Here is a 14147-nt window from a genome sequence, read left to right as displayed (position 1 = left end):
ACTGAGATCTCCGAGAGGAAGACCGGAACCCGTCGGTGTCCAGATCGAGGAAGCAGATCGAAGTTTTGGAGCTCGAAGAGCAGTAGGGCCAAACACCACGGAGCTCCCCTGAATCCGAACGGACCAAAAATGGGCAGTGCCCAGCCTCCGCCAACCCATGTGAGAGCTGCCGCTACAAGTCCTCGGGCACTGCGCCGACAGCCCATGGTCGGGCGAGGTAGCCATCGGCGCACCGGCCATGACCACTCGTGAGGAGGAGGATGTCAGCAGCCCTCTCGGTTGCGCCCCTTAACGGGACAGGCCACTACTGAGCAGCAAGGTCGGTTTCCCAGTTCACGCCAGCCCTCCTCGCCACGAGCACCACCGCTCGAGATGGACGACCTCTAGGGGACGACGCTCGGCCCAACCGGTGGCGCTGAAGCCCCTGCAATCACCAGCGTCCCGATCTGTCCAATCTAGCCGTCGTCGCGCCATGGGAGACCACCACTGCGTAGCCCAACGAGCTCGAGCGTCACGACCGCGTCACCATCTCCCAACACCCGCCAGCACGCCGCCGCGCCCCACGCCAACGTGCCATCACCGCCCATCGTTGTCTCCCCGCGCAAGATGACTTCATTCGAGCGGGAGGTGAGGAAGTCCGGCCGTCGCCGCCGTCGACGGCCTGGCTTTGCCCGGCGACGCGTCACGGCGGCAGCGAGGACGGGGGATGGAAAGGTGGGCCAAGGGCCGGTGGCGCTAGGTTCCCCCCGGTCGCGATGCGGGCACGGCACGGAGGGATATGGTTTGTACCATATTAGGCGAATATACTCCCACGATTATCAAATATCAATAGCCGTGTCTGACCCGGTCAACACTTTTTTCAATGTGACGGGGCTTAATTTCCGCACAGATATTTGCATATGTGTGATCACCAATCCACCGTTCCTAGCGTGAGGTCGAGGGTCATCCGTTGCTCTCTGAAGTGTCTGTTACGACAGGCAAGACGGCCAGACGGTCGACGGCTTCCACACAATACGCATCTCTCATTTACTAGTCTCACTGGCTATGAACGACGCCTCACCGTTCCAAACAATCAATCGCACTGCCTGTAAAATACTCTCTCCGTCCTATAATATAAAAACGTTAAAACGCTCTTATATTATGGGACGGAGGGAGTACTCCTCAAGAGCAAGCCCTCTTCCCGAAGCCTGTAGCTATAGCGCTGCGCTTTCGCCATGCATAGCTCGGTTGCCAAGCTGCTCGCCTTGCTCCTCGCCACGGCCGTCTTCTCTGTCACCGCCCATGCCGGGCAGCTCCAGCCGGCCCATGCGGCTGGCGCGGGCTGCTTGCAGCATGAGAGGGACGCACTGGTGGCCTTCAAGCAAGCCATCAACGACACCGACGACGTCCTCGCCTCGTGGCAAAGACGGCACAAAGATTGTTGCCGGTGGTGGGGCGTCACCTGCAGCAACGAAACCGGCCATGTGATCGAGCTTGACATTGGTCGCACCTATTTGTTCGGCAAGATAAGTCTTTCCCTGCTTTCTCTCGAGCATCTGGAGTACCTAAATCTCAACAGCACCAACCTACTTGGGCCAGACGGTACTTCTTCGTTCCCAGACTTCTTGTGTTCTGTAAGCCACTTGAGGCATCTCGGTCTCTCAGGGACACAATTCTCTGGTAGATTGCCTGCTAAGCTTGCCAACCTTTCGAATTTGGAGTACCTCAATCTCTCATACACACATTTCTCTGGTAGATTGCCTGCTCAGCTTGCAAACCTTTCAAATTTGAAGTACCTCGATCTCTCATACACACGATTGTCTGGTAGAATGTCTCCTCACTTTTTCAACCTTTCAAAGTTGGAGTATCTCGACCTCTCCCACACTAACATGTCGGGTATACTGTCGCCTCAGCTCGGAAACCTTTCCAAGTTGGAGTACCTCGACCTCTCTGACACTAGCATGTCGGGTATACTGCCGCCTCAGCTCGGAAACCTTTCAAAGTTGGAGTACCTCGACCTCTCCTACACTAGCATGTCGGGTATACTGCCACCTCAGCTCGGAAACCTTTCAAACTTGCGACGCCTTGACCTCAGTTACATCCAACATATACACACATCAGATATCTCATGGTAACTAATCTCCATTTCCTGGCATTTGTTGACATGAGTGGTATAAATCTCAGCAGCGCGGATGTATTTCTCGTGGCCAATACAATCCCATCTCTGAAGGCCCTTATTCTTATCAATTGCTCTCTTCCAAATGCAAACCAGTCGTTTACGCACATAAACCTCACAAAACTAGAGCAGCTTTATCTCTCCAGAAACTATTTGGGCCATCAAATTGAAACCTGTTGGTTCTGGAACCTCACAACCATCAAGGACCTAGCACTCACTTCAACTTATCTTTATGGTCCATTCCCTGATGCGTTAGGAGGTATGATTTCCCTCCAACACCTGGATTTTGGCAATAACTATAATTCAGCCACAATGATGGTGGACTTGAAAAATCTATGTGATTTACATAGCCTACAGCTCGATGGGAGTCTTTCCTCTGCAAACCTGACAGACTTCATGACGAGACTGCCACAATGTTCATCCAGCAAATTGTGGCTCTTGAGCTCAAGTCACAACAATATGGCAGGAATGCTGCCAGATAGGGTGGGGTACTTCACCAGCTTGGAGCACCTTTACCTTTTTAATAACAGCATTAGTGGAGCTATACCAACTGGGTTAGTGAATTGTACTAGTTTGCGATTAGTCTCTCTCGGTTTGAACCAACTAAGTGGCCACATACCAACATTGCCGAGAAGCCTCACCCGAGTGGACTTGTCCATGAACAACTTGTCAGGACCTTTGCCATCAGATTTTGGAGCTCCAGACCTTGCAGCACTAAGTCTATCCTCCAATAACATCACTGGTCACATTCCTAGAGCTATTTGCAATTTGCAAAACCTAGTTTTCTTGGATTTGTCCAGGAATAGGTTTGTGGGAGAATTTCCCAGGTGTTCTTCAATGCCAAACTTGGCATTCCTATACTTAAGTAACAATAACTTCTCGGGAAATTTCCCGCCATTGCTCCAAAAGTGCTCAGAATTGATTGTACTTGATCTTGCAATGAACAAGTTCGATGGAGCACTACCAGTATGGATCGGTGACCTAGTGAACTTACGGTTTCTGCAGCTAAACCATAACATGTTCTATGGGGATATTCCAGCTAGCATCACAAGTCTTGTACTACTTCAACAATTCAGTTTGGCAAGCAACAATATATCAGGATCAATTCCATCGTCCTTGTCAAAATTAACAGCTATGACCCTGAAACATCTGCCGAGACTTTCATCACAGTGGTTCGAGGAGACTACTTCACAACCGCTGCTCGTGGATATTTTGACTGTGGTGATGAAGCAGCAAGAACTGAAGTTTCGAGGTGCTGCAGTTATTGACATGGTCAGCATTGATTTGTCACTCAACCACTTGACAGGTGCAATTCCAGATGAGATAACTTCTCTGAACGGACTGCTGAATTTGAATTTATCATGGAATCACCTGAGCCAGAAAATTCCTGTGAAGATTGGGGATATGAAATCACTGGAATCCCTCGACTTGTCAAGGGAACAATATCTCCGGTGAAATCCCAACGAGCCTCTCAGATTTGACATATCTAAGCTCCTTGGACTTGTCATACAACAATCTTGCAGGAAGAATTCCAACAGGCCGTCAACTGGACACTTTGTATGATGAAGATCCATCAATGTATGATGGCAACAGTCGCCTTTGCGGGCTTCCTCTTCCAAGGAATTGCTCGGAATACAGTCCACCAGAGCATGGGAATCAGCAGAGAAGTGAAAATGCTTATGACCCAGTGATGTTCTTCTACATTGGGTTAACGTCTGGCTTTGTGGTCGGACTCTGGCTTGTTTTCTGTGCTCTGCTGTTCAAAAGGGCGTGGAGACATGCGTATTTTCACCTCTTCGACAAGCTATGTGACAAGGTGTACGTGTTTGTTGTTGTTACTTGGGGCCGGATAAACACCAAGGCGACTGCAGGCTGAGTGATGTGCTAAATCCAATAATGCCGGCGGCACTCTATTGTTGTGCTCCATGAAAAAATAAAGGTGAAGAAGTTTTTCTTAGCAGCTTGTACAAATGTGTGTTTTTGTCTATATACTTGTGATATGAACTTTTTCTGATGCATGTAACTGTTATTAGTTTGTACTGGTTGGGTCATGATGAACCCGATACCTGATTTTGGCTTCCAGCTCTGTGTTTGTTTCATGTGGATGGTTGATGATTTGTAATACTGAACTGCACTAGCAGAGTGGCCTGCACAATTTTGTGCAGCTTGATATATTGTATTTGTGCGCATTAAGCATACGAATTTTCTGGTTATTTTGCTAATTCTCAGCTGGCTAATTCTAATAGGTCTCAATCGTCTTAAAAGATGCATTCTAAAATGCTGTTTGGAAGTGTACAGCTGTAGCGATAACAAACTTGTTTGTTTCAAGCGACCGTCTTTTAAAAAAGGAGGATATACCCCGCCTCTACATCTAAGTGATGCACGCGGCCATTTTATTAATTATTCATAAAGACCTTATAAAGTAATACATTAGTAAGTCTGAAGCCACCATCTCGGCAACGCATGTCGCTACTCCTATTTCCTTGACGAAGGGGTGCCGAATATCCAAGCCGAATACCAAACAGAGATCGCACCAAAGCCTGGCATCTAAACCCGGATGACCCAGCCCAGCCACATACCGGGACTGTGTCACACATCAGGCCGGCGCACTCTCAGAAGTCGCCACCGCCGTCTTCCACCGATCCATCTCCAGAGCAGGTACAGACGCACCGACCTTGCCAGGCCTGCCGTCGACGCCACGACGGCGCCAGACAGTGCCACCATCCTCAAATTAATCATGCGCTCAGTTCAAAAATTATTAAACATCTATAATGACCAAAATCAAAGAAATTAGATTGCACACAAACCACGCCAACAGCCAACGTTTTGTAGTAGAACAGGGCCCACCCTGGTCTGTTTTCATCAAAAACAAAACCAACATTCAAAGAGTGACAGTACGCGGGGAATGCAGGGCCCTCCCTGGTCTGTTTTCATCAAAAACAAAACAAACATTCGGACAGAGTGACAGTACGCGGGGAATGGCCGAATGCCAACCTAGTGAAGCAAAAGGAAAATTATAGTCTGGATCAGACAAACTATATTGGAGACAGTCTGAGTAGAACTGACAAATAGAGATATGCTGAGAAAATATTTAACCAAACAACTTAAGATTAGCATAATTAAACAATAACAACCGCAAGCGATCATTAGGTATTATAACGATCCTGAATGAGCAATGATGTGAAAGAAATTGCAAGCTGAAATATTAATAAAGGAAGTTTAAAGCCAAATGCTGGGAAGTTGATAATTATCAAAATCCTCAAATTTGACACTACAGAAACAAACAAAAAAAACACTCGATGGACAGGAAAGGAAAAATATTTGTCAGGGTTCTGCTGCTGGGTTTGGGAGGAGGGTGGGGTGGGGGGGGGGGGGGGGGGAGGGGTCTTACTTCAAATACTAGTAGTGAATATTCTGGAGGAAGCTGGTACTTTTCAGGAATGGTTCAAATCACATAATTAATCTTACATGCTGCTCAGTAATCACTAATCAGCATATAACTCACAAAACATCACAAAGTACTCTGTACTAGTGTTTGGGGCGTGCCATTGGCACGCCTCCTGAGCGGTGATGTGCGCACTTATCTAGCTTACACACATCCTTAGATCTAGGTTGATCCTTGATTATATACAGCAAAAGTGATTTGGCCACAGGTAAATATAGCTATTGGACATGGCGAGGGTGCTCCTCTTAAGCGTTATTGTATGCACTAATCATACTGCAACGTTGTAACAGCACAGACAAACGACAGTGGTTAAAAATATAACACTACCGATAGCAACAAAAAATAGCAGCCCCTAGAAAACCTCTGGCATGGTTCTTTTAAATCACATTCTCTATAATCAGCTCGTCTCCGGTGTATCCCTTCTCTTTTAAAAATATGACACTACAGATAGGCATGGAGGTCACTAACTTACAGAGTGGGTAAGCACTGCAAAGATGACATTCATGACCTGGGCACCCGTGTATCCCTTCTCTATAATCAGCTTGGCCATATACCATGCCCCCAGAGAATAGCCGCATAACAGAAGTATCATGACGGTGCCCATGCTCGATGGCCGGTGGGGAGTCGGCGGCGCCGAGCCGCCTCCCTTTTCAATTGAGCAACTCTCTGCTTGCGAAGCTCCTCAAACCAAGCACTGCAATGAAGCAAATACAATTGTAAGTACTAATACATCAATCTAAAAGTTACTTCACTGGAGGACACAAACAATCTATGTTAAACTAAAGTTAATAATGACAGTTGAAATGTCCTGCATAAGGTACTAAAAATGCATACGAGAATGTTAATAATCATCATTTGAATAAATTTCTTCTTCTATCACCTCTCTACTTGATCCCCAGTCCCAGTGCCTATGATGCATTAAAAGTTTAAAACTGAAAATTCGTCTACCAAACATCCAAACATTGTCCTTGGAATACATCATGGTATGTAGTATACACAAGCACAAACTAAATGGGAAGATCATTAACGTCCACAATCAATACCGTAACTTCTTCCAAACATGAGATGTTACAGGCCCTTAAGGGATTCAGGTTCCCTGCTCCCCACATAATTTCAAAATTACAATTATTTTGATTTGTAAAACCAACTGTGTGAGTGTTCAAAATGTTTCTGTGAAAGGGCAGAAAGCTCCCGCATATCCAAACTTTTTGGACAAACTACCCTTGGTAATTGGTACCAAAGCGAGCAAAAATTGTGTAACCTGTGTAATTATACAGGACCAACTGAAGTTATACCACATTCTTCCTCAAAAGAAAAAAGAAAACATGCAACATTTTACCCGTGGATGGTGGTTGGGTGTTGATTTGTCTTGAAATACAGAAGTGGTCGCTAATATCACAAAGATTTAGTTCAGCTAAGATCAGGCATGATTTGCAGGATGAGGAGTTAATTGACCTGCTGGTGCATTTTCCATTATTCATAGGGTAGCTTTCAACTGTACTCGCTTTCACCTCATTTTCTTGTAAGTACTGATGGTAATCTGCAGGGCGGTGTCTCAAGTCACAATTTATGAAGTTGCTACAGCAGCATGAGAAGATAGCTGAAACCAGGCACATTACTGTTAGAACCAAAGCTTGTAAAATTGCCACCCTTATCAAAACAGGATTGTTCTTGGTTCTTCAAGACAAAAACCGAATGCACCTACAGAGAAATATGGGTATTATACCATACCAGTCCGGGAAGGCTGGCCTCACCGGCATCCACCCATGGTGACAAGGAGGAACTTTAGGAGGAGCATGTGGACGACGGCTGCCTCGAGCAGAAGAAACTCTCAATGTGCACATAACCTGCATAAGTTACAAAATGATCCACCGGTTCTCGAACGCAGATAATCATGACATCGAAAAATGGGGCACCCTGCGGAGATAATTGACAATCCAGGTTGCCGGCTTCCTCATAGTGATATGCCACAAAAATCTAACCTATCTTGTCAACAATAAAAAAAAGAATATGAGCCTCAAAGAAAGTCCCGATATCAGAGATAAAAAAGTAATGAAACAGAATATGAGTCTCCTAGAATCACTTGACCAGCTCAAAAAATAAAGAGCCACACGAAGCTATTCTCACCTGATAGCTTGGTTGCTCACATTCACATCCATCCAGCGAGTCCTGCAGTTCAGAGCGGCGAGAGGAAGCCGACCTGCTGTCTGCACAAGAGGGTTGAATTCATTAAGCATTTTCATTAGACCATCAGCTATTGCTCTATCAATACCACTCTCTTTTTCACCATCTTCAGACATCACGGCATTAATTCTGTTGCTCACCTCATTATGCGTGTCATGAATATACAATTCAGCAAATTTTGGAGTAGCACCTCTGTTGGGCAATAGTGATCCTATACGATGATATACCAGACCATGGATTTTAAAAACATAAGGACCACCACCCCCGTTAATGTGTTTGTCGATATCGGCTCCCATGGAAGTAAAAGCGAAAAGAGAATTATACTGCCTTATTCTATCCAAGAAGTGCTTGCACCGTGAGTCACCATTGAATCTAAGAAGCTCTGATAGGAAAGGAGGGGGGTTTTTAAAAGGTGGTATTTTGACCTTACCACCCTTACAGCACAAGCTGTATAGGATACGGCGCTCAATCACAGAGGATTCAGCCTTGCATCTCTCATGGAACCAAAACACGGCACCACAGAATTGGCAACGGTATTCAGGCGCACCGTGATATGATCTCTTCCTATGTGTGGCTGCAAAGACGAGACATCAGAGGTGCACACAGAGCATTTAACATGTTTTAGTCTGAATTGTTTCTATACCTTTTAAGAATTCAGTGTATTCTGGACAGAACAGAGATCGAGATGTAGATGTAGTTGGGTATGGGTATCCTTCAAATCAACAGAAAGATTTTATTCACTGCAGTTTGACTAAGGTATTCTATATTTTTTAAGTGGGCACAAAGACAAGGAAATGAAAACACACCTGAAGAAACCCATTTACGGAACTTTCTCTTTCGCACTCGCTGTTGACGCCTAACGCTGCTATAAGCAGCTGAGACAACCGGAAAGTAACCGCCACCTATTGTGCCACTCATGTTAAGATCGTTCTTAAATTGTGGAAGGCGAAGCATGGTTGTGTCAAAGTGCGGTACACGCACCTACAAACAGCGTGTTTGCAGGGACAGAGGAAGTAGCACGCCCGGCATGAAACGCATCTAAACGAAAAAAAATCAACGACAATCAAAGGTCAAACACAGTGTAAAGGCAGGCGAGCAAGCAAGGAAGACAGATCATGAAACCAAACAAGCACGAACCCTGAAACAGTGCGATTCCCGCTGAGACTCTGTTGCGCCGCCGAGCCACAGAACGGCCACGCGCAGCAGCACGATCCGCGGCAGGATCAGTTGAGCTCATGTCATGGACAGGATCATTTAAGCTCATATCGTGGGCATGATCATTTGAGCTCATATCGTGCGCACCTACTAATAGTACTAAAGGAATTTAATCGTGGGATCCCAATATGAACAGCATCAGGATCATCATGTGATGGGAAAGGCGTGAAAATTGTGCGTAGGCATACCTGGATGAGAAACACGAGCTAACCTGAGAACCCAATCACCAACGAGCAGCACTATTAGAACAGACGAATATTCTGGCGATGCATAAGCACAAACAGGTGGTGAGCAGCAACCGACGAACACAGAAACGTCACCAAATCAAAAGAAAAAAAGCAGTGATATTACACCTGAATAAGGCGACAAGAACCGCAACCGAATGCCGGACGAAGACGAGTTTCGATGAAACGAAGAGGATTACCACGCGCAGGGTTAGCAAACAAGGATGATCCGCCCACTCACTTCCCCATGATCTGCGAGATGGGAAACACATATGAGAATAAAGCACAAGATGAAAGGAATCTGCAAGCAACAAACAATAGAGAGAACGAGCAGCTCGAGACGGAGCAAAGTCGGTCGCCTCCATCAGACGAAGAGGAGGGATTGAGCCATGGAGGAGCGGTAGCGGCGGGATCGGAGGAAAAGAGCTTGATTCCCTACGAAGGCGTTGTGCCAAATCACAATGACGAACCCCGATTGCTCCTACCTGGGGAGGTGCTACCTAGCGGCATTTTTTCTATCGTTTTTTCTTCTTCTCACGCACGGTAACGCAATTGGCCGGGCGCAAAGCTCTCTCCCGATTGGCCTCCCAGAACAGTTCGCCTGTGATGACGTGGCTCACTCCATGGATCGCCATTTACGTGACTATTAATGGGTTTTATTTCTCCTCAAAAACGAAAGGTGAAGGAAGCAATGATGGGCAACTCAGCTTCGTGTAACAGTAAAAGGGGAAGAAACCTAACTTCCAGGTCAATATTTGCCTCCTTACGACAGCATAACACTCCCATTCTTGGGCCATTCCTACTTAAGCTGCTCAACAGATAAGTGTCCAACATACAGTACTAAACTAAAATAACCTTTTCTGACCACATGATTTCGATGAATTGAACAAGAACAACCACAATTGACTTGCAGCCACCATGCTTAAACTGCTCAACAAAATACGACCAGCTTGATAGTAGTATACTAAACTGAAATAACCTTGTCTGGCCACATGATCAGGATGAATTGAACAAGAACAACCGCAAAGGAGTTGCAACCGCCATGCTTAAACTGCTCAACAAAATACGGCCAGCTTGATATATACTAGTATCTCCAAAAAGGCAACATCAGCAGACTTCAGATGATGGATTTGTCCACTATGCAATGTACCACTGCTGCGCGCGCGGCACACTTAAGAGATCAGTTTGTCCTCGCCAGAGATCGACAACATTCTGCCACGATCTGTAAAGATACCAAGCACAAAACTCATGATCAACTTAAGACCTTATAATTTGCTGTGCCATGTACCTTTTCTTACTTCAAAAGATTCCATGGATGGATTTCAGATATGACTTTTAGCTATGCCAGAAAATAACATACAGTTTTTAAGAAAATCTAAAGCAAGACACAACAGGGCAATATTCTATCAACAAGTCTATTTGATAGTTTGGTAATCTCCAATTTAGCCTAGCAGCAAGTTCATTCTTCATCATCTACTTGACCAATGAACGGCTCTAGCAAATGGAGAAACTTTGTTCTGGGGGTAATATGCAATTGGCCTGCTTCCCATAAAATGGTCCGCGTAAATAGCACATGAGTCCAGATTCACCAATGAAACAAGAGATGTCTTTTATTTTAGGATAGCATAATGTTAAGTACTTGACATCATTTTCCATGTTTGTGGTATACGCGTAAAACATCTGAGTTACATGCTTGTTAAAATAAAATATCTTCTTCAGCTGATTTACAGATGGTAAACGTTTTATGACGAGATTAAATTAGATATTAGATCCCTGTATCTCTAACTGTATGTCCAAAAAGTCTGACAATGCTATTCAGTCCTTCTGAAGATGAGATCGACACCAAACTTCAGATTTCAGGAAAGAGAAACAGGAGAGACTACACTTAGTTTAGTTCTAATTGGCCGAGTCAAGCATTATCCAGACAGTAACTTACAACAACATCATCAGGATAAATTCGACAAAAAAAGCACAATTGATTATAACAACTTGCATGATCAGTATGTAAGCTGCTCAGCAGAAAATAAACGACTCGAAGGTCAGTTAGTCATAGTAATAACAATCTGCCATGATCTAAAAAGACACCATGAACAAAACTAATACAGGATCACCAAGTTTGTGTGCACATTTAGCAATACAGCAGATCCATGTCATGGCCCTTAACAACTAAAACATGAAACATAAAAGTACATTGCCTTTTTCCATGCCACATATTCAGTTTTCCCTAGCATACACAAAATTGTATGGATAATTGTTAATGAACCAGTACCAGCTAGCTAAGCAAGCATACAGAAGCTGTAAACAAAATTCATGACAACAAATAAGCAAGGGCTAGTATCATACCTGGAGTGTAGAAGCTCATGTAGGGTAGGACCCTAAAGTAGACCCCAGGCTCATCAACCTTCGTAAGCTGCCCAGAGCTGAGCTTGATCATAAATAAGCCAGCACCTGTGCAAACAAAGATGACACCCACACCCTCTGCAGACCCAGCAACAAATGGTTTCTCATCTTGTTTGGCAACAGGTATCGTTTTCTCCAGTTCGATGACCCTGTATTGCACCCATTCCGCAGGTCCTTCCGTATCCACCTTCCTTGACCATATATAGAGGCTGGAATCCTTAATATGTAGGTAAAGCCAAGTGAATTGTTCTCCTCCATCGCCATGAGGGCAATGTAATACATGGTGTGCGGCGGCGGGTCAATCATGGATAAGCTGTTCTTGCCCAAGTCATACTTGACGATTGCATTACCCAGCCGAACCGTGAAGTAGACTGCATCTCCGACAACGGTGCCTCGCTTAGGGTGGAGATAGGGTGTGTAGTAGCGTCTATATGCTTCTCCCTCTCGCATATGCTTTGCAAAGGTTTCACAACTGTCGTTGAGGCACACCGGCTCGCTCAATGCCCCCGTCTCCGACGAGTAGACGCTCGCGCATATGGTGTCCTCGTAGTCGTGGGCGGCGGCGAAGAGCACGCGGAAGGGGCCGCCGTGGCAGTCGAGGTGGTCGCAGCCGTCGGCGGCGCAGAGCACCGCCGCGGACTCAATGTCCGGCGTGGGGATGGCGTGGCGGTCGCCCGTGACGGGGTCCCAGACGAGGTAATCCACGTCCTCGTTCTCCAGCATGCGGACGAGGACGCGGCCATGGCGGCAGTCGAGGGGGCGCGTGCGGCGGCCGTCGGAGCTCGGGTGGGGGAAGTCCGGCGCCGACGTGGTGGAGGCGAAGCGGGCGGGCGCGTCCCCGTCGATCACCCTGAGCCTGTGGAGGAGGCCGAGGAGGGGAGGGGTGCCGTGGAAGGCGCGGTAGCGGCGGAGGAAGCCGGGGTCGCAGAGGATGCGGAGCCACGGCTTGCAGACGAGCGCGGCGCGGAAGAGGTGCTCCGGCTCGTCCGGCGGGAGGCGGAGGAGGATCTCGGCGGTGACGTCGTCCATCAGCGACGCCATGGAGGGCGGAAGCGAGGGTTTTTGGTGGGGATTGGGGGAAGAGTCGGAGCAGCGCGAGGCAGGTTGGGCTCTTCGGCGAGAACCGGCTTCAGCCTTCTTTCTACTCGGTTGGGTTCGACCAAGAGTTCGAGCGCAGTCTTAAAAAAAAAAGGTTACAGCGAGAATTTCTTTTTCTTTTCTTTTAATATGAAAATTTCTCAAAGAAGACGGTTGGGTTCGATCAAAGAGTACAGTTCATGTCAAAAAAGGGTTACAGTTCAGTAAAATGAAGTCAGCAGAATCACAACTGGACGCAGAACGACTAGTGAAAAATAAAAATCTCTAGCTCCGCCGCTGTGCCAGGGTACTAATTAATGTGAATAATTTACCTGAAGATGACAATTCCCCTATTCCTGCGTTTGACATCTAGTTCTGGCCATCCATTTTCAAATCCTACGGCTCTCCTGCTAACATATCAGTTTGACAACTAGGATTTTGTGTAAACCCTTGATCTTACATCGAAGGTCACTCGGGAGTTGCCACACCTTTGTTCAACGTCCGGCGACCACATTCCCATTTTGTTTTCTCTTTCATCTGGGATCATGTTTACAGTAGTATACTTTCCCCTTTGATAACAGAAACCGTAGCAAACTTGTGTCGATTTGCTCTTAATCTCTGCAATTCTTGTGTTTAGTTCAGTTAACTCTAGTCAGTTCGAGGTGGGATCGGGAGAAAGACCGGATTGTTATTTTTCAAGAATTTTGAACTACTGCAAACAAGAATTTCATCACTATGCAAAACTTTTTTCACAAGATGCAAGAAAATTTCAGCGCTTACTATGGGACCCTGAACTGTTACCCAATTCCGGGTCCGCCAACACCAGCGTCACCAGGCCCAACCGGAGAGCAACAACGACTTATGAAAGGCCTTGGGCCCTCTCCCCCCAAAAGACTAGCCTGTTAGGAGGGGACACCCCCGCCCTTATAAATCGTGTTATGTCTCCTCCCACAACCGATGTGGGACTAAACCCAACATGAATTAGAGGTTGAAGAGGACATACTGTTGGAAATATGCCCTAGAGGCAATAATAAAATGGTTATTATTAAATTTCCTTATTCATGATAATTGCCTATTGTTCATGCTATAATTGTATTAACTGGAAACCGTAATACATGTGTGAATACATAGACCACAACATGTCCCTAGTAAGCCTCTAGTTGACTAGCTCGTTGATCAATAGATGGTTATGGTTTCCTGACCATGGACATTGGATGTCATTGATAACGGGATCACATCATTAAGAGAATGATGTGATGGACAAGACCCAATCCTAAGCATAGCACAAGATCGTGTAGTTCGTTTGCTAAGAGCTTTTCTAATGTCAAGTATCGTTTCCTTAGACCATGAGATTGTGCAACTCCCGGATACCGTAGGAATGCTTTGGGTGTACCAAACGTCACAATGTAACTGGGTGGCTATAAAGGTGCACTACAGGTATCTCCGA

The 14147-nt window shown here is 46.1% G+C and overlaps 1 protein-coding gene and 1 pseudogene across 1 annotated transcript; one reads left to right on the top strand and one right to left on the bottom strand.

Annotated features, from left to right (window-relative positions):
• Nucleotides 1-1211: 1211 nt before the first annotated feature.
• LOC109752230 (uncharacterized) lies at nucleotides 1212-3674 on the top strand. The gene is made up of 3 exons (XM_073500607.1): nucleotides 1212-2110; nucleotides 2164-2414; nucleotides 2739-3674. The coding sequence occupies exons 1-3, from the start codon at nucleotides 1215-1217 to the stop codon at nucleotides 3608-3610; spliced, it is 2019 nt and encodes a 672-aa protein (XP_073356708.1). The 5' UTR covers nucleotides 1212-1214; the 3' UTR covers nucleotides 3611-3674.
• A 6721-nt stretch (nucleotides 3675-10395) lies between these two features.
• On the bottom strand, nucleotides 10396-12670 carry LOC141025750 (uncharacterized; annotated as a pseudogene).
• Between the last annotated feature and the right edge of the window lie 1477 nt (nucleotides 12671-14147).

The sequence above is a fragment of the Aegilops tauschii genome, chromosome 6, assembly GCF_002575655.3.
Source record: "Aegilops tauschii subsp. strangulata cultivar AL8/78 chromosome 6, Aet v6.0, whole genome shotgun sequence".
In the NCBI taxonomy this organism is placed as follows: Eukaryota; Viridiplantae; Streptophyta; class Magnoliopsida; order Poales; family Poaceae; genus Aegilops; species Aegilops tauschii.
This window is presented reverse-complemented; position numbering and strand designations above follow the sequence as displayed.

Bases quoted from the DNA above. Each gene is read 5' to 3' on its own strand.
- LOC109752230 (XM_073500607.1), top strand. From the start codon at position 1,215: ATGCATAGCTCGGTTGCCAAGCTGCTCGCCTTGCTCCTCGCCACGGCC. The intron at 2,111-2,163 runs GTAACTAATCTC...TATAAATCTCAG, and splicing joins CACACATCAGATATCTCATG to CAGCGCGGATGTATTTCTCG. The intron at 2,415-2,738 runs GTATGATTTCCC...GTTTGCGATTAG, and splicing joins ATTCCCTGATGCGTTAGGAG to TCTCTCTCGGTTTGAACCAA.